The sequence below is a fragment of the Notechis scutatus genome, chromosome 2 (assembly GCF_049901735.1).
Source record: "Notechis scutatus isolate UNSWTSFEM ecotype Mainland chromosome 2, rNotScu1.2, whole genome shotgun sequence".
NCBI classification, from domain to species: Eukaryota; Metazoa; Chordata; class Lepidosauria; order Squamata; family Elapidae; genus Notechis; species Notechis scutatus.
In genome coordinates this window covers 68,457,768-68,481,654 of record NC_142010.1, presented here as the reverse complement: position 1 = coordinate 68,481,654, position 23,887 = coordinate 68,457,768, and the positions used below count along the sequence as shown (strand labels likewise).

The 23,887-nt window shown below is 35.9% G+C and overlaps 1 protein-coding gene across 2 annotated transcripts in view; it reads right to left on the bottom strand.

Moving 5' to 3' along the window:
• Window positions 1-6,789: 6,789 nt before the first annotated feature.
• TRAIP (TRAF interacting protein) overlaps window positions 6,790-23,887 on the bottom strand; it is a 41,383-nt gene continuing 24,285 nt past the window's right edge. Inside the window, exons 7-16 of one of the 2 annotated variants that reach the window (XM_087955008.1) lie at window positions 18,861-18,955; window positions 17,578-17,691; window positions 16,172-16,259; window positions 14,549-14,638; window positions 14,254-14,342; window positions 12,944-13,093; window positions 10,646-10,688; window positions 10,088-10,207; window positions 9,272-9,322; window positions 6,790-8,350 (exon numbers count right to left, since the gene is read on the bottom strand). In XM_087955008.1, coding sequence (XP_087811134.1) covers window positions 8,225-8,350; window positions 9,272-9,322; window positions 10,088-10,207; window positions 10,646-10,688; window positions 12,944-13,093; window positions 14,254-14,342; window positions 14,549-14,638; window positions 16,172-16,259; window positions 17,578-17,691; window positions 18,861-18,955 — 966 coding nt within the window. In that variant the 3' untranslated portion in view covers window positions 6,790-8,224. The remainder of the gene's footprint in view (window positions 8,351-9,271; window positions 9,323-10,087; window positions 10,208-10,645; window positions 10,689-12,943; window positions 13,094-14,253; window positions 14,343-14,548; window positions 14,639-16,171; window positions 16,260-17,577; window positions 17,692-18,860; window positions 18,956-23,887) is intronic. The other variant, XM_087955009.1, reaches the window with a different exon arrangement.

Genomic DNA, 23,887 nt, shown 5'->3' with positions numbered 1-23,887 from the left:
GAGATCATGAGAAAATGCAATGCTATTAAAAACTTTTCCCTTGCTAGGTGTACTAAGTTTAAAACACACATATACAGAAACTATTTTACAGAAGGGTAAGCTAAAATATTTGTAAACAAGAAAAGGCCTTTTAAATTCCCTTTTCTGCTCTGTACATGCATCTTTTAGCATAGAAGATCCCCACTGCTGAATGAATTAGCTACTGTTTTTGAGCTTTCTTTTTCCACTAATCAAATCACCCCACTATTCTACTAATTTCCACACTGCTTTTCCCTCACCCATCATTTAATAGGCACGGTTTATAGAATCTGCCCACCTGCCAAAGTAGTTGGGAACATTTCAAAATGAACTAAAATTACAAACTGTCAACAAATTGTCCTTTTTTCTTTCTCAAAACTTTACAATCACTCTTGCCTTAAGGTATGGGAGTATTATTTCTTTGAGCAAAGTTCTGCTAATTTACATATTGAAGGTTACTTCATATTAGCTTCAGGTAAAAATTCAGCATATCTATGCTCCAGTATTTGAATTTGGCAACTGATGAAAATCTTTCTTGCAGATGACAAATAACAGGAATATTATGGAAATCAGGTGTATGAGCTCAAAATATACACTGCTCAAAAAAATAAAGGGAACACTTAAACAACACAATGTAACTCCAAGTCAATCACACTTCTGTGAAATCAAACTGTCCACTTAGGTAGCAACACTGCTTGACAATCAAGTTCACATGCTGTTGTGCAAATGGAAGAGACAACAGGTGGAAAGCATAGACAGTTAGCAAGACATCCCCAATAAAGGAGTGGTTCTGCAGGTGGTGACCACAGACCACTTCTCAGTCCCTATGCTTTCTGGCTGATGGTTTGGTCACTTTTGAATGCTGGTGGTGCTTTCACTCTAGTGGTAGCATGAGACGGAGTCTACAACCCACACAAGTGGCTCAGATAGCGCAGCTGATCCAGGATGGCACATCAATGCGAGCTGTGGCAAGAAGGTTTGCTGTGTCTGTCAGCATAGTGTCCAGAGCATGGAGGCGCTACCAGGAGACAGGCCAGTACATCAGGAGATCTGGAGGAGGCCATAGGAGGGCAACCCAGCATCAGGACCGATACCTCCACCTTTGTGCAAGGAGGGACAGGAGGAGCACTTCCAGAGCTCTACAAAATGACCTCCAGCGGGCCACAAATGTGCATGTGGCTGCTCAAACAGTCAGAAACAAACTCCATGAAGGTGGTATGAAGGCCTGACGTCCACAGGTGGGGGTTGTGCTTACAGCTCAACACCGTACAGGACGTTTGGCATTTGCCAGAGAACACCAAGATTGACAAATTCACCACTGGCGCCCTGTGCTCTTCACAGATGAAAGCAGGTTCGCGCTGAGCACATGTGACAGACATGATGGTCTGGAGACGCCGTGGAGAACATTCTGCTGCCTGCAACATCCTCCAGCATGACCGGTTTGGCAGTGGGTCAGTAATGGTGTGGGGTGGCATTTCTTTAGGGGGGCGCACAGCCCTCCATGTGCTCGCCAGAGGTAGCCTGACTGCCATTAGGTACCGAGTTAAGATCCTCAGACCCCTTGTGAGACCATATGCTGGTGCGGTTGGCCCTGGGTTCCTCCTAATGCAAGACAATGCTAGACCTCATGAGGCTGAAGTGTGTCAGCAGTTCCTGCAAGACGAAGGCATTGATGCTATGGACTGGCCCACCCGTTCCCCAGACCTGAATCCAATTGAGCACATCTGGGACATCGTGTCTCGCTCCATCCACCAACGCCACATTGCCCCACAGACTGTCCAGGAGTTGGAGGATGCTTTAGTCCAGGTGTGGGAGGAGATCCCTCAGGAGACCATCTGCCACCTCATCAGGAGCATGCCCAGGCATTGTAGGGAGGTCATACAGGCACGTGGAGGCCACACACACTACTGAGCCTCATTTTGACTTGTTTTAAGGACATTACATCAAAGTTGGATCAGCCTGTAGTGTTTTTTTTCCACTTTATTTTTTTTAAATAAAATTTTATTTGGGTTTTCACACACAAAATACAAGTAAAACATCTGTTTTGAAAATAGCATGGTCCCGGGTTGAACTTCTTTGTGCAGACACTAAACTCAATTTCATGCTCCTTTTTGTGTTCTATTCCATATCTTATACTATTCTACATTTTCTATATAGTTTTTCCCCTCTTTTAATTTTCTCAATTTTAATTTTGTCACACTGAGCCTCATTTTGACTTGTTTTAAGGACATTACATCAAAGTTGGGTCAGCCTGTAGTGTTTTTTTCCACTTTAATTTTGAGTGTAACTCCAAATCCAGACCTCCATGGGTTGCTAAATTTGATTTCCATTGATAATTTTTGTGTGATTTTGTTGTCAGCACATTCAACTATGTAATGAACAAAATATTTAATAAGAATATTTCATTCATTCAGATCTAGGATGTCTTATTTTGTGTTCTTTATTTTTTTTGAGCACTGTATTTTAATGTATTTTGTCAGGGAGCCTTAGTACAACATACCTACCACATGTAGTTAACAAAATAAGGGAACATTTACTTCCTTTAATGTTTCCACTGTTACAGTCCTTGACTTAGAACCACAATGGAGTCTGCAAATTATGGTCATAAAGCAGGTCAACATGTGACCAACCAAATTTCACCTATTTTTGCAGTGGTTGTTAAACCAATTGTGGGGTGTTTTTGTTGAAAACTAGAAATGCCTATTTTTTGCAAAAATGTCATAAATCACGCCATGACTATGGAGAACTGCAAATGGCCATCAGAATAGACTGGTTGTTGAGTGTACAAAATGTCATGTGACCAGGGGTGCAGCAGCCATTAGAACTTTGGAATCAGGCCCGAAGTATCTTTCTGGAGTCTTGTCAAAACTTTGAATGGGTGCTAAACAACCTGCCTTAAGTCAAGGGCTAATGGTACTACTTATGCTATAATTAGCATATGGTAGGGAAAGGATGCAGTGTGGCTTCTGGAATCACATGACCAGAAAGAAAGGAGAGGGAGCTCAGAATGGGAGACTTGGCAACATTGAGCCCAGCTATGTCTTCAAGAAGTTTCTCCTAAACTCGATCCATCTTTTACTAACATCTTCCCCTTCTTGCTGGCAAACTTGGTCCTGTTTTCATCAGTTTTTGAAAAGTAGGCAGGATTACTTGCCATGTGAATATAGAGAACAACTACAAGAGCTACAGGAGCTACAAGTTGAATAGCTGACTCTGACAGTCAGTTACTAACTTTAAAGATGAAGAGATGGAATAGAGTTATGATACAATCTAACACTGGAGATGTATTTTACTTTAACATTTCTAAATTATTTTTGATCAAAACAGAATCAGTATTGTGCATGGACATAAGTTACACTATAGCCAATTCAATTTAAGGCAAGTTAACTACCTTCACATAAATAAAAGAACTGAGAGATGAAAACTAAAATATAAAACCTTTTAGTATGCATGAGCAGAAAAAAGCCTTCTGTAGTTCTAGAAATTCTCAACAGGGTATCAGTACAGAAACGGTCCTTTGATAGCAGAAGTGGAAAAATTCTCAGATCTCATTTGAAGATCATAATGTATGGGTAGCTAGGTGTGGGGGGGGGGGGAAACTTTAGTTATTTAAAATTTGAGATTTTTTACTTGGATTCAGTTCTGCAGACTGGAGATTTGCCTCCTTTTCTGCTGGACATGGTAGGATCCAGCATTTAAACAGGGTATTAGCACAACTATAATTCTTTTTAAGAAATACAATTTTAAACAAGATTCAGAATTTATTCAGAGAATTGGGTTTGAAAAGCCATAAAAAGCTACTTTGTACAATTTGTTAGTGAAACACAAAAACAGGATGTTCTATTTTATAGAAATAAGATGTTTTGCTTAAATCGACAACCTGAACTATATTCTCTACAATTTGTAGAATGTTCTTTACATACTGGTTTTTCTTTGTTGGACCTTCCATTTCCTCCTCGTTGCTATTAAACAGTATTCCTTCATACAGCCTCCATTTGTACTATTACTAATTCTATTTCCTTCCCCAGATCTTTAATGAATCTAGAGGTAAGATTTTCCTTCCTTCTAAAACATAAAGACAGAACTGATTTTACAGCCTAGATGGAAAACACCAAGCCAGTGAATCTTGCTCAAGTTGAGCTAAAGCTTGTTCTTCTCCATCTTGTCCCCCTTCAGGCTCTGGACTTTGAAAAATCACCTGAGACATATTACTTGGTTATCCTGGGGTAGATAACAATGTCATCAGAATATTGAAAACATTTTACTCTGGGCCAGCAAATGATCTCAGCCAGCAGCTTCATGTGCTCATTACTCTCGTAGGTCCAAAAGGATACTGCAATTGAAAGCTGCTGAAATATTAAAGAATACTATGGAGACCACACCACTTCCTTTTCTAGAAGTCATCCACAAGCATGAGCAATGATTCTGTTTGGTCCCATATCCAGGTCTGAAACTTAACTGAAAGGGTTGAGATAATCCACTTCTTGAAGGTTCTCTCTTCAGCGCAACTCCCTTGCCAACAATCCTCCTTAGAAAGGGAAAGTTGGAGACAGAAAGAAAATGGTCCAATATGGCTGAGTCCAACAATGGTATCTTAATATTTCCTGAAGATGGATGATTCAGTACAAATGAAATTATGCAAGACATGGAAGAAGACGACATTTTATTGAAAATAAAACTAGGCCTGCTCTTGTGTCAATAATAGTGTCACAATGAAAATATCTCTGGTTATTTACTTATAAATCTATACCATATCCTGATTATTGTATTATACTCATGACTCATTTATTGTAATCACCTTTAGATTACAATTTGCCTTCTGTTCTATGCAATAACTGAAGGAAAAGAGCCTATGTGATGAACAGAGGATATCTCCAAAGCTTATCCAACAAAATTACAGTTGATGTGGATAAACAAAAAGTGGTTATTCAGTCACACATATAGACCATAAGGAACAGAGTTTTTCTGAATTACTCTGAAACATTATTAATAGCATAACAAAGAAAACCAGAACATAGAAAGCTTAAGAACAAGAATCAGAAATGACAATTGTATCATTTATATCATAACTGGATTACTCCTAGAATGTTTGGGAGATTTAAAATATTAAAGCAAATTATTCAATAATAACATCAGTGTAGAAGTACCTCTCTTCAAACAAATGGGGAAAGAGAATTTAGGACATTCCTCAAAATAGTCACAATGACTGTGGGCATTTGTGCTGAGTTACAATAATTTGCTCTGGCTTGGCTTATCTCATTTCAGTCAAATATTATTTGTTCAGAAAGTCATGAATTACAACTAAGGGACTCATTCTTTTAACTCAGTAGGTTTCTTATAATGATCAGGTCAGTATAGCTAAGAATTTAACTCCAGTTCTAAATTGGAAGAAGAATTTTGTTCTAGGTGTAATACTTACCTAGTGGTATGTCAATGGAAATTCTCAGTCATGGTTTTCCCAAAAGTGATTTTTCAAAAGGCAACTGGACTTTGTTTTTTTCCTTGAAGACATTTTGCTTCTCATCCAAGAAGCTTCTTCAGTTCTGACTGGTGGAGGATGGAAGTCGCAGTCCACGTTCTGGAAAGGATTGCTGGTTTGAAAGAGGGGTCAATCTACATTAAGATTGAACAGCCCTTTCTCAACAGAGGGAGAGGGATACGATATTACCTATCTTCTGTTTACAACACAGTCATTTCAACAGTTCTAAGAAGGTTCAACACCAATTTGCACTATTCAGGTGACCCTGAGGGCACAAATAAATCTCCAAGTAACCTCAACGACTCTCAGGGTGCTAATGACCAGTTGACCGCAAAGAACATAAATCCTTTCATCCTCCACCATTTAGTCAGAACTGAAGAAGCTTCTTGGATAAGAAGTGAAACTTCTTCAAGGAAAAAACAAAGTCCAGTTGCCTTTTGAAAAAGCACCTTCGGGATTACCTACTGGGAGAAAGCATACATTTACAGGGAAAATACCAACTGAAAAGAAATTCAACTTACAAGTAACAAGAAGGAAACGGAAGAAACAAGTAAGTTATCAAGATTCAACTACAGGTAGTCCTCAACTTACAATAGTTCATTTAGTAACCATTGCAAATTGTAGCATCTCTGAAAAAAGTGACTCATGACCAATTTTCATGTTTATAGCCATTGCAGCTTCCTCATGGTCATGTGATCAAAATTCAGACACTTGGTAACTGACTCACAGTTGCAATGTCCTTCTGACAAGCAAATTCAATGGGGAAGCTAGATTTGCTTAACAACTGTGTTACTAATGTAACAGCGGCAGTGATTCGCTTAACGACTGTGGCAAGAAAGGTAATAAAATGAGGCAAAATTCACTTAACAAATGTCTCACTTAGCAACATAAATTTTGGGCTCAATTGTGGTCATAAGGCAAGAGCTAACTGTATCACATTTTCAACTAAAGTGTCAGTGAAGCTGAACTAAACCTTATTTTGGGAAAAAATTGATGAGAGTTTATGTCTCTGTCTCTACCGTTTTCCTGCAACGTGTTTCGTTTAGTGTACAAAATTTAATAAATGAATAGAACTCTCATTAAAGTTTCTCAGAGTTAAATAATCTTAACTGGAATTTTGAAATGGAGATCTGAGGGGATTCTTGGATTCCAATGGTTTTGCTTGTGGGATAAAATATTTAGTAGTAGCTACTTCTGATGTTTCTCCTTTTGAGTTTCCTGGTACAATAGTTGGAGAACTGATGTACATGTTGTATAACAAAAACAGATCTTTACTTGAAACAAGAAGAGTTAGGTCAAAAATTCATTTAAACCATAAAGATCACTAGATAACCTTTGGTCTATTAACTGGCTGTCACACATAGTAAGCTAAATCACACACTAACCAACCCCAGTTTAGCCCAGAACACATCTGACATTTATTCAATACGCTCGTATGCTCAGTTAGAAGTTTCAAACAAAAGTACTCTTCATTAATTTATTGAAGGGTCAAGTACATCAGTGCCATAGTTTCGTTTGTGGTTTAATTTTGGGCTAATGTTTTTTTTAACATTTTTTTCCTCCTAGAATCAAAAGTTTGAATTCACTCTTAGTTAAAAGACGCCTCCTGCCAATACAATATCAAAGAAAACTGAATATTTGCCTCAGACCAGCAATATCTCTTTATCTGGAAAAAGTTTCCAAGATTCCAAGGGATTTGCTCCAAATTTTAAAGCATTAAACAACATTAATTACAAAGAATCTAATCATTTCTTATACTGAGCAAAATACATCTGAATGTTTTTGTTCAAATTTATCCTGGAATTATTCTGTTCATTAGACTTGAATGAAGGCAAAAGAAAACATTGTGGTAAAAGTAGCACCATCTTTTACAGCCAGTAAAGGAAGGAAACAAAAAACAAGAGGCCCAAATAGTGAAAACAAATATCTCCAAAGGCATCCCTGTATATTTTGTATAGTTCCTAATAGGGGAGTGAAGCTCTTTGAATTTGATCTCCAAATGTGCTTCAGAGAGCTCTGGACTGCAAACACCTGAAAGCAGTTCCATCTTTTCCTTGTGCAACTGTAACGGGCCCAGGAAATAGTCACAGCTGCTGTAAATTATTTAAACAGATGCTACACTCATGCTCCAAAGCCCTTTTGAAAATAGGAATTAAGACTATGAAGCACATTGGATTGTGTGTTGGAGTATAGGCAATGAAACAGAAATGTGGATCAGGGGGAAAAAACCATCAAAGCCTATTGCTCTTTCCCCCAATCCTTCATATCTGTAGGCAAAAGATATAAATGAAGTTCTTTTCTTGAATATTTCTTTCTTCATCATTCACGACAGTAACATAACTTGACAGCTGCAGAGATAACTCTCTTCTAATATAAAATATGAAGATGTGGATAATTCATTTGCAAGCAGAGCTATTGATGTCTTTAATATAAATTAATACTCCCAAATCATAATTTATAAGGATTACCTAGAAAACTAGAACCTAGAAACATAGAAAAACTGGCTAAAGGATTTTAGCACTGTAACTTCAATTCCATCCTATCCCGAGGATTGGCAACATAATAAATAACAGCATAATAAATCATCTGATGACCAAAGAATAATAGGAAGACCAGCAGTCTTCACTGTGCACTTGTGCTGACAACATCTACCTAATGCAGATGGGTATCATCTATATCATCTACCTAATGTAGAAGATGATCCAGGTTGTGCTTAATCTGAGGAGATTACTTAAGGAAGTTGTCTAATTTAGACTGATTGATGCCAGAAGCAGAAGGCATTATTCCTGTTTGCTTTGAAATAATTCTTTTCTTGTTCTTCATAGTCAGGGGCCGAATCTCTGTTGGAAAAGTCTAAAACAAGTCAAGGAAAAGTCAAGGAAAAGAGTCAAATATTTAAAGCAAAAATAAAGCAAATTGGTGTTTTCCAGATGTCTAAAATACCTATGAAGGTTAGGAAAGCACCAAGTTAGGAAAAGCTCATCTAGACTATTTCAAATGGGAACTAATTGGATTGTTTTGATTCTAGGTAACAATAGTAAAATTTTCTAGATTTATCTTCCCCCACTAACTATAGATGTTTATAGCAAGACCGTTTGAATGAATTCGAAGTAATTATTACATAGAGATAATTTTCCTCTCAGTAAATTCCATTTTCCCAGCTGTTCCTGATGCTGAATAAATTGCAGGGCAAAACTATTTTGAATAAAATGTGTTCTCTAAATGTCTATGAAGATTCTCAGTCATCCAGGTCTTGGTTGGCCCAAAGGTGCTTTTTTTCAAGAGGCAACTGGACTTTCTGGTTTTTCTTTGAAAACGTTTCAAAGAGGGGTCAAAGAGGCCATCTATGTCAAAATTGAACAGCCTTCTCTCTTGGGGCGGGGGGATACGACATCATCTATCTCCAATCTATAACACAGTCCTTTCAAAGTTCCAAGGCGGCTCCACACCAATTTGCACCACTCAGGTGACCCTGATGACACAGATAAACCTCCAGGTGACCTTAACAACAACCACTAAAAGAATGCGAATGATCAGCTGTCTGCAAGGAGTATAAATCCTTCCATTCCCCACCATCCAGCCAGAGCTGAAGAAGCTTCTTGGATGAGAAGTGAAATGTCTTCAAAGAAAAACCAGAAAGTTCATTTGCCTCTTGAGAAAAAAAAACACCTTTGGGACAAAATGTGTTCTCATTAAAAGTAATCTATATACCTCAGCAACAGGTCTAAAACTGGAAATCAGTCTTAACTTCTAATTAGTTAGCATAAAGGATACAGGCTGAATGAACTTGGTTCTGCCTCCTAAGCCATCATACCCAATTCTTACCTAGAAAAGAGAATTTAGTAATTACTTTGAGGAAGATGTTAAAAAGGGTCAAATACTATTTTGATCAGGTAATCCTAATAATGCAGACAACAACACTAAAAATTTCTCTCCAGAACATCTGAACTTGGGTAGGACTGTGAAAAGACTCTAAGAAACTGAATAAAAATGTATGGGTGAAGACATAATTTATGGGCACAGTATCACTTGTAAGGGCTTTAAAGTTCAACATCAGACAGGCTGCTCAGAGTCACGAACACTTAGATAGGTGGCAAATAAATTTAATTAATAAATAAAAATGAAATAACTGTGTTCCAAAGGAAATTAAAAGTCAGTAAAAATGGCACTAGGATGATATGGTCTACTCTAAATGTAAAAAATGACAGACTGGCCACATTTTCAAACCTTATAAAGATGTATCAAGCAGCCTCAATCATATTAAAATGACAAATGTTGATATACAGATAGCACTGGAAGAAAGAAATATGCTTTCTTTTCAAATAATGAAAGAAGTACCAGGAATGACAGCTACAATTAGATTCTTTTGTTGCACACTCTAATAGCAAACTGAACATTGTCAAGATTATTACTAAATCAACATGGTGATACCAGTAAGGTTAACAGAATTTCAAGGTTGGGTAGGTATTAAAATATTATGAGAAAAATTAAAATTCCAAGACCCAAGATCTTCATAATTTAACCATAGTATTGATCAGAAACCCTTAAACACTGTGCCCGTTGTGTTAATCACATTTGAATGATACTTACAATTCCTGTATTTTTCTGGTGTATGCTGTTTAGAACAGTTTTCTTAGTCAGGATTGACTTTCTTATAAAAGAAGGTAAAAGATCTTCTAGATGTTCATCATCTGTGTCAGTAGAGCAGTTCTGTTTTTTAAGAAGTTTAATGTATTAATACTTAAAACTAAAATTAATGTATTTCCATGTATACAATATTTAATAGGCGATGAGTATGTGGCAAGTCCAGTGTTGTGGCAAAGAAACCAGCTTTTGCTAATATTCTTTGAGAAAACCATTTTTCTTTAAATAACAGCTTTAACGTTTTCAAAGTCAGTAGCTCAGGTCCCAGCAAATAGATAACAGAAAACAGAAATCAGCAAATAAATAAATAAATAAATTCAAAGCTGGCTCACAGTATAGACCTCAGGCCTCAATCATAGCATTGATAGATATACCACCTAAAACATGTGTTGCAGTGAAGTCAATAATTAATGTTTGAATAAAACTATATTTTTATACAGCCTTGAAGAATGAGTAGAAGCAATTATAAACAAGCTCTATTACTAAATGTATTAATTACTGTACCTCCATTGTTCCTTTGACTCTTGATAAATTTGTCACAGATGCCCTAAAATAAACATATACAAAGAGCACAGTGTTAATAGTTGCCACTTAGATGTCCTAAATTAGTCTCATTCTAAGTCCAGAAAGTCCAATTGTGTCTTGAAAAAGCACCTTTGGGATAACCATGACTGGGATGACTGAGAATCTCCATAGACATCTCATTCTAAGCTTTCACCTAAAAATAAGCCATCTGAAGACTAAATGAAAACCAGTGAATGCCATGGTGAACTGACCTCCCTAGAACAGAGGGACAACACAGTAGCTGAAAATAACATCTGAATGCTGGATTCACTGTTGAAATCATTCTGGAGAAAGAAGATATCTCCAGATTACCCACATCTACTCCAAACAGCTTTTTTTTTTTTTTTGCTCAGCAGGTGGCAGAAACTGTGTTTGTGGTCAGCTTGCAATAGGCTGGAAGTTGAAGGATTTCATCTAGTGTAAAGCTGCTAATGTAGCCTATATGGATGCTAGGTTTGGTCAAGGCACACCTCCTAATAATTTGGATTGAATTTTTTAAAAACTTCTTAAAAGATTGAGACCCTTTAGATTGGCAAGCCTTATTGAAAACACTGGGTGAGTTTTCTTCAATCCTTAAAAAAATAAGTTTTAACTACAAATTTAAAGATTTATCAAAAATAATAGTGAGAGAATATGCAGCAAAAGGATCATTGGCTTTAGAAAGTTTTAAATGGATTAAGATTTTTGAAGTTAATTGAAAGAATCCTTCCCTTGGGGAAATATAGGTTTATATTTAAAAACAACTGATGAGATAATCTTGAACGTTGAACACTAGAAGGCACTGAAAAAAATGGATCAAAAATGGACCTTAAGAGAGACCTACGATGAATGGGCACAGAAAATTATAAAGTTATTTACTATGACAAAAAAATTAGAAGACATAGAAGAGGAACAGGCCCCATTGAATAAAATTGAAATTGAATTGAATGTAGACTCAAAAATGATAGCCTATAAGAAAAACTGAATGATTATTTAATAATTTAAAAAGACATACAGATATTAAACCAGAATTCAAACTGAGTTTAGCATATTGTTATTTGTGAAAACTTTGTGATTAAAGTTTATTTAACAAACTTTCTGATTAGTATGAAGCAATGAAGATTTAGAAATTGGTTTATAGAGAATAGAGTGAGGTATGGGATGAAGAGATGTTTGGTTTTACTATAAGAAAGACAAATGAGTTGCTCGTGTTGATCATACTTGCTGTGAATGAAGGGGGGATTTCTTATTCTTATTTTATTTTTTTGCCTTTCTATAAAACCCTTTTCTTTTTTATATATTTCTATGCTAAGTAGATTGTATTAGTTCTAGTTCTATAATGTGATCTTCAATAAAAAATTATTAGTTGGTTGAGAAGAATCACAGAAAGGAGGAAAATACCTAGGACTCATAGAGAAAATAAATGTTACTGCAGTAAGCTCTGACTTTTACTGTTCCTGCTCACAAAATAACATACAATCTCAACAACAACAAAGGATTCAGAACATCTGTTGTTTCTGCATTACAGCTAGTCTTCATTCTTTGGCTGAGGTCTAACAATCCCTCTCTCCTTCCTCTTGATTCATTCGTTGTGACAGGAATTGTTGCAGAACCTGATGTAATGAGCTTAGAGTGAGTGACTGGCTCAAAGTCACCTAGCCAGCTTTCATACCTAAAGCGGGAAAGTTTCCTCATTTCTAGCCTGGTGTTTTAACTACTAAATCAAACTGAGCTAATTCTTAAAATAGGGGAGTAAATGTACTCCTGCTTTTGCCTTTAGTGTTCTGCTGAAATACTGTATAGATAAAAGTCTGGTTAGTAATATATTAGTAAGCTAGTTTAGTATAGGAAATTTATGAGTCATAGATTATTTAGTATGAAATTGAAGTAACATGTATTTGTATCCTTCTTCCATGTATAACTCTTCATTTTTTCTATTGGGCTTCAATTATCTTTAAATAGTGGACCTGCAAGTTACAAATTGTTCTTTCAGCACTCTGTGATGTGAAACAATTGAGATGGCTTTTGTAAGACATTTATAGAAATCAGAAAAATAAGGGCAATCGTGTTTATAAATTCAGTTCTATTTGAGTCATGTTTCTGCAGAGCTCAAGAACTGCTAGATTACATTTTATTCCTAAAGCTTAGCCATGGAATTTTAGATGATTGAAAAAACTTGTTCATGGCATTTGCATCAAATGGAATATGAGGCAGATTGAGCAAATACAGGGATAATAAAAGTAAAGAAATTGTACTTACGAGTTTTTATCTAGCTTGATTTTTTTGGCAGGAGCAACAGCTTTCTTACGAGACTTTGGAGTCTCTACGTCAAAAGTAGCATTAAGGTCAATCTCATCAGTGTGAACAGGTTGATGAAACTTTGGGTTCAGAAATTGTGCAGGAGCAGGGCTGTAAGGATCAATTACGCAAATATCACAACAGAGTATAACATGATCAAGTGGACAACAACATGAGTGCATCCTTCTCTGCTTCTAGCTTATTTTCGCATGCTATCACCCTGAAAGTTAATACTGATAGAAAAAGGAAAAGGCCACACAAAAGAATAAGTGAAATCCTGTTTAGAAATAAGTCAATGAACAAGTATTATATGTTGGATCCTGGCTATGTGTATCTTTATACCCCATCTTAATATTCTGGAAAACACACCCACCCACCCCATTCATCTCTCTCTCTCTTTTATTATTTTACAAATGACTAAAGGTAGGAAACTTATCCAACATGACATATCCAACAGATATTGCTACCCTGCCTCATCAGGGCAGGCCAGTGTTCCTGGGAGGGATGAGCAAAAAATACTGGGGGTGTTCAGTAACAGTATATACTCAGAAGAGTACCAGAAGAAATTGAAGAATTGAAAGTTATGGATTTTTTTGTTCTTTGAGTTGCCTCACTCACAATGTTAATAAACATAGGATATTAGAATGACTCATTTAAATTACACTAAAAGTAGAAAACAATAAAAAGAAGATTCCATACATCCAGACAAGGTACGACATATAGTAGAATATATTACTAACAACCCAGGGATGTCACTTGATGCATACATGACTGGTTCTAATTATAATATTTTAGGAATATTATGCAAAGACAGGATGACAAGTCTGTTGAGAAAGGTGGAAAGAAAGAAGGGAGCCAGCAGCAAGGACTTGATTAAAGTAGCAATGGGTACACCACTGCAAATCTTGAAGGACCAGGTTGGGTACAAATGAAATGATCCCGGAGAAGCTCTGTTTATAAGAGGTTCTACATTACCACTGCAATTTTGTTAGGATTATATAGATATTGGTATGGTAAATGGCAAAATACTGAAGTTAATTAAAAGGATCAAACTCTCTTAAAAGGAAAACTCTCCTCCCCAAATATTGGAATACCACTGCCACTCAGATCATTACTGGACTAAATGGCCAAGTTAATTGACAAGATGTAAGAAGAAACTTCATAGTTTTGAAGAACCTGGCTCAACATTTTACACATGTCTGCATATATTATACACAGCTTAGGCATAATATCTTCATTGTTTCAAATGTTAATGTTCTCCCTTTGCTAACCTTTCAGAGACAAGCCGGCTAAGTGCTTCACTGGTTAATGATGGTACTTTTATGGTATCTTGTAGGACTCCTATCTTTTTTTTCAAGCTCTGGGGAAAAAAGTAGAAATTAAAAAAATAAAATTTATTAAAGTCAAGATATATATTTCCTGTTTTATGTTGATTCTGTGTTGATATTTAGGAAGAGAGATCTGCATGCTTTCACTTCAGTGGGAAAAAATATTTGAAAAGAATGTTAAGTTATGAGTACAGAGCACAAATAATGCATTGAATAAAAGTTGAAAGAAAAGTTTTACCGTAATCTCCTTATCTGCATTTCTCAGATCTGTCTGTGTATTTTTCAATTCTTCAGTTGTTTTCTCCAACTCTAGAACAGTTTTCTGGAGCTATAGATTAAAAATTATGTGTCAGAGAAACAGAATTCAATGAGGAATAAAATTACACATAGTTTTATGTATCCCAAAATTACAATAATTTACTTAATAAAAGCATATTCCGAAATGCAATGTTTTAAAATGTATCACATTATAACAGAAACCTGAAAGAGCCATCTTGAATGTGAACAGCTTACCTATGAAAGAATAATTTCTTATCCTATCAAACTGCCTGCAGAAGAAATTTTAGGGAGGCTCATGAGAAGCTATCAATGCATCCTTTATTACTTGTAAATGTAGAATGATTTTTTGTGATCCCCAGCATGTGCTCAAATTTTTTTTTTCCAGTCTTCTGTTCTATATCTTGCCCTAATACCCTCCAGATAGTTTATGTGGTAGGATGGGCAGAAAGAGAATGACCCAAAAGTTATTCAGTTAATTTTCATTCCTGTGTGTAAATTTGAACTTAGTCTTCTCCAATTCCAGTTGAACACTTTAACCACTAACTTTATGCAATTTTGTGTGTGTGTGTGCGTGCGCATAAATATTATTAAGACATGCCTGTACTATGTACAATGTATCAATATTGAAGCAGAATAATATTTCAATATATTTCAGTGACCTATAGATTAAAAGGCATGTACTCTGCTCTCTCTGGTAGTTGTGATGTTTATGTCAGTGACTTGGGAGCTTGACTGGCTAACGATATTTCCTATACATGCTTTTGGGATTTATTGTATAAGAGATGTTGCTATTTTAATCATTCCCGAATAGGAACAAATAAGCACGAAAAACAGGATTTAAAGGGTGATTTTTCTCCCTACAGCTTTTCACAGAATTACCAAGAAACCAAAGGTGACCCAACCTCCAATTACAAATTACTTTTACCCAAGCACCCCGGAACACGATATAGAGGAAAGGTGCAATTGCTCAGCATCATTAAATAGTTCTATTCTATCTGCCATTCTGAGTTAATCTTTTAGGCTCACATTCCTTGTATTAATTCTGAGCATCCTCAGAACAGAGCATTAAGGCACATCCTAATTAGGACATGTGTCTCTCTTTATTCCACTGAGATAGTGTTATTGTGAATATTTCAGGCCAGTCAGTGCTTAATTAAAGAGGCCAGGAAAGGAGCAGTTATATGTTAACTTGAAATCACTACTAACAAATAGTTGCTGACCCCTTCTGGCTGACCTGTGAAAATGTTGTCCTCACTGGTGACACAGATTTTAATAAGCAAAAATTGATTGGTATAAATCACACTTCATTAGACTTTTCTCTTTTGTGTGTGCGTGCAGAAATTGATGAACAATATGCTAAGTATTGGGTAAATTGGGTAAATGGACAAACTGATGGATGAAACAGTGACAATTTTAATTAGAAGGGTTCAGTTGAGCTTAACTTGTTAATCCAGTTAACAAGTAGTTACCAAATTGACTATGCCATTGGCCAAACAAATATGTATTTAGGTGACAGTACACAGAATGAATTTCAAATAGATGCACTGCATGTGTCTGCAGGAATATTAAAGCAACCTTTTACCTTATGATTAGCAGAAAACAACTCCTTTCTCAGTTTTTCCACTGTATCATTTGATGCTTTCTGAGATTCCTTCAGACTTTCATACTCCCTGAAAGAGCCACAACTAGTCAGTCAACCTATGGAATTTGTTTCCAAGGAAGTACTTAAACTGACAGAATAAAGCCAGTAAACAAATATGCAATTCATTATTTAAGTGGCTGCAAAAGTTCCTGTTACATATAAACAAGCAGTTTCAGTGTTGAATAGGCCAGCATTGATTTGCACAGCATTAACACACTGACACCACTGAGAAAGTGAGAAAACACACTTTCACAAGGGAGCACTGTTAGGTTTGGAACAGGTATTCAAATGGCAGAAAAGCATATATATCAAAACTCAAAGTGAACACTTTACTTATATGCAATGTTTTATATTCTACTGAATTCACACCTCACTGAAATGATATGTAGCAAGACTGAAATGATATGTAACTTGCTTTGGTTTAAAAAAAAAAGTTTAGGCTGTGAAATCATTTCAGCAGTATTATAAAACAGTGCTGAAGCTATTGGTTACAATGCAGATACTTCATGATTTAGCTCATTATTAAAAGTTGTGATTATCCATTTGCTAATGTTGCCTGCACAAGCTGCAAATTAAATATGGTATAAATAGAAAGACCTCTCACACACCCTGTAGGGACCAGCAAGTACACTGTACTTATTGTGCCACAGCTACACAAAGTGCTTTGCCCTGCACAGGGGAGATATTCAGAGGCCAGGCTGCATTACTCAGAATCATTACAATCATCCATCTCTTCCATTCCCATCAAACAATCACCTCCTAAAAAAACTGGCAAACCTCTAAAAGCAGTTTCCATAGCAATGATGTGCCACTAATACAACAATAGTATGCTTGCTGTGTTGAAAATCTACCCTTTTATGCTACCTTGGGTAGCAGCAGGGCTCATGCTGTAGAACAAACTGCCAGCAGGAAAAGGGCTCAGAATTTGTTTATTCATCCAGATCCTTTAATAGCTCCAAAATTTAATTTTTATAGTTTTTTAAAAAATATTTTTTTAAATTATGAAAAAACTAAATTTTTATAATATTGCTGTAATCCTCCCAGAGCCCTTAAGGGAAGTGGACAGCATTTGCTAAATAAATAAAACATACTATTTGAAATCCAGTCTGTAGCTAAGAGTCTCAACATTATTCTTATTTCTAACTCCTGTTGCTTTAGAGCAGGGGTGTCCAACCTTGGCAACTTTAAGACTTGTGGACTTCAACTCCCAGAATTCCTCAGCCAGCTTTGCTGGCTGAGGAATTCTGGGAGTTGAAGTCCACAAGTCTTAAAGTTGCCAAGGTTGGACACCCCTGCTTTAGAGAGTGCTACGCAAAATGCCTAAGCCAAGACACTGTCTAACATACTTTTTTAGTGAGATGCAATAGATGGCAAGCTGTTCCACTGCTGCTTGCCCTGCTCCCATTTCACGGATCATCTCCTCTACTTCAGAACGCTGACTGTGTAACAGTGTCTCAATTCTGGAAAGGAGATAGAGGTAGGTTAGGAGTTTTCTGCCCCTGCTAGTCGTAATAGAACATTAAAAAAAGAGAATAGCTCATTCTGTATTTCAGAATGGTAGAAGTTCCAAACCCCTCCAGCCCAAAGCTTTCCTCAAAACATCTACTAGTATATTTTAGCCTTGCAGTATTGCTCTGCTACTAAGAAGTTATACATAATGAACAACCAATAATGAGCCTCAGTAATCTGATCACTTCTAAGCAGTTTAGGAACAATTAGATTTTTTGTTCCTTGTTTATAATCAGCCTATTGGATTGAGAAATATGAACAATACATGCTATTCACATGCCATTTCTCGTATTTATTATATATACCCTGAAAAATGAAGGCCCATCAGAACCTTGGCGTACTGGAGTTCTGTCCATTTTATTAATCTGGACCATTTTCAATCAGTCATGAACAAAAATAGGATGAGGGACTAAGAATACAGGTAGTACTCGACTTACAATCACAATTGAGCCCAACATTCCTGCTAAGTGAGACATTTGTTAAGTGAATTTTGCTCCATTTTACAACCTTTCTTGACACGCTTGTTAAATGTTGTCAGTAACAGGTTGTTAAATGAATCTGGCTTCCGCATTGACTTGACTTTGCTTGTCAGAAGGTCACAAAAGGCAATCACATAAACCTGGGACATTGCAAACGTCATAAAAATATGAGTCAGTTGCCAAGCACCTGAATTTTGATCATGTGACCATGAGCATGCTACCATGGTTGTAAGTGTGAAAAATGATCCTGTCACCTTTTTCATAATTTGAAGGTCACTAAATGAACTGTTGTAAATTGAGGAGTACCTGTACATACATGGCCCTCGAAAAGAAACGCTTAATTTAGAATTACATTTTCTTGGTGGACTAAGATAGGACTGTTCGTCCAGAAAATCCAGGAATGATTCAGAATGGCAATGGTGGCATTAGCAATAAAAACCTAGTTAAAAATACATCCTTCATTAAAATCACTGCAATATTCTGGATCCAGAAAATTCAAATAATTATTCTTACCATTGTTTAAATATTATATTGTTTAGATATTAATTCAATACGCAAGAGAGAACCATCTCTTTTGTACATGAAATTGGAATTACATATTTTCTAGAATATTGTCTATAAAAGATAAAAGCTTCTCTAACCTTTCCATAGATTTCACCTTCCTTCGCAATTTTTGAGTTTCTTGTTTTGCACTCTTTGTTTCTTCTTGCTCCTGTTCTAAATATCTCATTTGTTTCTGAAAAAAAAATTAAGGAAGAAATATTAATGTATGGAAAACAGCTCCATAACAGCAACACAGACTCAACATCAATCTATCTCAAATGCTTTAGTTCACAATCCACATTTTGGATTCCCGGAAATAAAAATTTATTGTTCCACATACTGAGCGACTGAGAAAGGCAAACAAAACCCAAAAGAAGTTAATACATGCTTCATTGATTATAGAAAAACCTTTGATCATGTCAAGCTATGGAATGTGCTTAGAAAAACAGGAATCGCAGAGCATTTCATTGTCCTTACATGAAATCAATATAGGTCAGGAAGCCACAGAATGGGCAGAACATTATAAAACAGATTGGTTTTAGGTTGGCAAAGGAATGAGACAAGGCTGTATAGTCTCCTCTTATATATTCAACCTATATGCTAAAATATATATGCTGACTTCCGGTGACGAGATATGGGCGAACGGAGGTGCTGAAGCTCGCTCTGGGTTTCATGCTACCTCCTCTTGCTGTTGGAGTGACCCTTAGGGGTGCACGCATCTTGCAGAGAAGTGTGCCAGTGTGGGGAGACTCAAGTCGTGGTGTGGAAAAGGCGTTTCTCATTGCAACGTAGAGAAACCCTGTGGAGACCGACAACAAGAGACTGTCAGCAGTGGCAGTCCTAAAGCCTTGATCGTTGCATACAAGAGGAAGCGAGTGAGTGACAGACTGTGGTGAACGAAGAGTGCGAGTGAAAGAATTTGCGATCCTATTCACGTTGAATATTGGAGTATCTTAGTCGGAGCGAAGCCCAAAAACAGCGGCCAAAGCAGATACGAGTGGCGGCGAAAGCGAAAGGGCTTGTGAGACGGAAGAGGGTAATGACTTCCGTTACTAATACAACGATTAAAACTGGAAAGAAGACTTCTTCAATACAAACAACTTCAATGCCATCAACCTCAGTGATGGCACAAAAGACAATTGAAGAAACTTTATCTGGAGAAAAAAAACCTACCATCATGAATGCCAATATTCAATCGACCCTTCTTACTTTACAAGAGTCCATGCTGAAGCTTCAGGAAATAGTGGTAAAAAAAATCATATCGAATCAAGAGCTGACACAAATGAACTAAAAGAAGAGATGGGAAACTTAAAGGCAGAAATGAAACGAGACATTCTAAAGCTGTATCAAAAAATTGAAACAATACAGCAAGCACTAGAAAGGAATGAATCAACAATAAAGAAGGTTGAGAAAAGAACGGAAAAAAACAGAAAAGAAGCTGGAAATGGTTGGTCAGCAATTAAGAAATGTGAGCAAAGAAATGGGCGACTCCTTGGTATATTTGGAAATGGATAAGGCCGCAGCATATCTAAGATTCCAAAATATAATGGAATCTAAAGAAGAGGATTTAGAACAAGTGATGGCAGGAATATTAGCAGACCTATTGGAAAAAGATAAGGATGATATTCTGAAAGAGTTAGACGAAATATACAGAGTGAGCACAAATTATGCAAGACGACATAAACATCCAAAAGAGGTCCATGTGAGATTTGCCAGAAGGAAAGTTCGAGATATTATATATAAAATTTCTAGAGAAGAAACAATTACATACAAATGGAAAGAAATCTTGGTGCTTAAACAAATCCCAAGAAGAGTGAGAGAGCAGAGGCGAGATTATAAATTCTTGGCGAACCAATTAAACCAAAAAGGTATCATATTTAAATGGCTAATCCCAGAGGGAATGTTAATCACTTGGGAAGAAAGAAAAATTAAAGTAGACTCAGTGGAAAAAGCCCAAGATTTCTACGAACGATTGATAGGCCATGAAGAATCGAGTAGTAGAGACGAGTTAGAAATGAATTCGCAAGACGACCAAGACTACCAAAAAATAGAGATGGGAATTGTAGAAATTCAAAAAATAAACAACATCAAGAGAGAGAAGAACCGAAGACACACAATCAGCCACAAAGAGAGACAGGAGTAACTACAAGACAAAGAGCAAGAGTCAATTAGGTGATGGATGAAGAAAAAAAAATACTATCAATTAACATAAATGGCCTAAACTCTAGGATAAAAAGGAAAAGAATATTAACCAAATTAATTAAACAAAATGCAGATATAATATGTTTACAGGAAACACATATAAGGAAGGAAGAAGAAAAATATTTAGAATGCCCCAAGCTAGGGAATTTGTATACGTCGCCAGCAGATTTTAGGAAAAAGAAAGGGATAGCAGTATATGTGAAAGACGATATGAAAGCAGAGCCAATTTGGATGGACCCCAATGGAAGAATTCTGATGTTACAAATTTGGATTAAATCAATTCTAATTCTACTAGTGGTAATCTATGCCCCTAACGATAACCAAAAGGAATTTTTTAAACAATTACATGAGAAATTAGTGGAATTAGATAAAAGGAATATTTGTATCTTGGGAGATTTCAATGCTATTGTGGACCACCAGAAAGATCATAGTAGTGGGGGGGGGGGAGAAAAAAAAAAGAGAACTACCAAAAACATGTGAAGAAATGATGATTGAACTAAATTTGATAGACATGTGGAGGAAATTAAACCCTGAGAAAAAGCAATTTACATTTTACTCCAACCCTCACCAATCATGGACACGAATTGATATGAAGTGGATGAATGGTGAATTAGTAAATGAATTAAAAGAGATTGAAATCTTACCAAACGAATGGGCAGATCATAACCCGATCCAGATAGTGTGGAAAGGCAGGAAGAAACCAAGGAAAATGTGGACCTTAAATACACAGTTAATTAAAGAGAAAGAATTTATGAATAAACTTGACGAGGAATTAGACTATTTTTTAAAAGAAAATAATAATGAGGCAACTACGAAACAGAATATTTGGGATACAATGAAGGCAGTAATAAGAGGCATAACGATATCATACACTGCTAAAAGAAATAAAGAAAAATATGTCCAACAAAATAAATTAGAACAAAGAATCAAAGAATTAGAAATTCATCTGCAAAACACCCCCAAAAGATTGCAAATTGAAAAAACAGATGATAATAACTAAACATAAATTAAATTTAATCGAACAAGAAGGAATGGTCTCAAAGTTAAATACAGCCAGACAGATATTTTTTGAACAGGCCAATAAACCAGGAAGGTGGTTGGCCTATAAACTTAAAAAAGAAAAACAAAAAAGATTGATCTACCAATTAATAGATGAGAACGGGGATGCCCAACAAGGGATAGAACAGAAAAAAAAATTGCATGTAATTTTTTTGAAGATCTTTATAAAAAGAAGGAGGTAAATGAGGACATGATAAGAAACTATTTGGGTATTACTAAAGATAAAATAATTAAGGAGGAGATGAAGGAAATGTTAATTAGAGATATTACATGGCTCGAGTTAAAAGCAGCAATAGAAAACCAAAAGAACAATAAAACCCCAGGACCCGATGGGATACCAGGAGAACTTTATAAGAAAATAGGAGAACAAATAGGACCTCTCATGGTGGAAGTATATAATGAGGTCCTACTAGCAGCAAGAATGCCGGATTCATGGAAGGAGACATTGATATCGTTGATTCCGAAAGAAGATTCAGATTCACGACATATACAAAACTATAGACCAATTTCCCTGTTAAATACTGATTATAAAATATTTACAATTATAGCAAATAGATTGAAAAAAATATTGAATGAATATATACATAAAGATCAAAACGGATTTCTTCCTAATAGACAAATCAGGAATAATTTAAGGATAGTATTAAATGTTTTGGAATACTACGAAGCCCACCCGGAAAAACAAATAGCCCTTGTATTCTTGGATGCACAGAAGGCTTTTGACAATTTAAATTGGCAATTCCTAATTCAACAAATTTACAATATGAATTTAGGCACTAAGTTTGAAAACATCGTGACTACAATTTATGATTACAAAAGGCGAATATTATAATTAATGGAGAGTACACGCGCTCAATAAAAATAGAGAAAGGAGTCAGGCAGGGATGTCCATTATCCCCCCCTGCTCTTCATATTATCTTTGGAAACATTGCTTACACGAATTAGACAGAACCCAGGAATAAAAGGACTAAAAATTAAAAAAGAAGAATATAAACTCCAGTCATTTGTGGACGATATGGTATTTTTCATAGAGGAACCAATTGAAACAGGTCAAGAATTACTGAAAGAGCTAGATCAATTTGGGGAAGTTGCAGGACTTAAAATTAATAGGGAAAAAACAAAATTAATAACTAAAAATTTAACAGAAAAATAAAAACTAAAATTGGAAAGGATAATGGGATTACAAATAGTAAAAAAAGTTAAATACCTAGGAATTTGGTTGACGGCTCAATGCAAAACTCTAATGGAAAATAATTATAATAAATTATTACAGCAAGTTAAAAAAAGATTTAGAGATATGGGTTAAATTGCAAATCTCCTTATTAGGGAGGATTGCCACTATAAAAATGAATATTCTGCCCAAATTTATTTATTTATTCCAAACAATACCAATAAAAACACATAACAATTACTTTGTGGAACTTAACAAGATAATCACCAAATTTATCTGTCAAGGGAAAAACCCGAGGATAAACCTAAAGGCAATGCAAGATATGAAGAGCAGGGGAGGTATGGCACTCCCAAATTGGGAATTATATTATAGTGCAGCCTCCTTACTCTGGTTGAAAGAGTGGGTAAATCTGTCGAATAAAAGGATCTTATTTTTAGAAGGCCATGATTTACAGAGGGGATGGCATGCATTTTTATGGGACATTGGGAAAATTAAGCAGAAGTATTTCCACAGACATATAATTAGAGATTCCTTATTCGGTAATTGGAACAAAATAAAAAAAAACATTATTTAAAAATCCCAATTTGGATCTCAACAATGGAGGCGATGATACATCCAAACAATCTAGATCTTAATAAAATGATAAAATACAAAGACCTTCTTGATGCGCAAGGAACTTTAAAATCTCCAAGA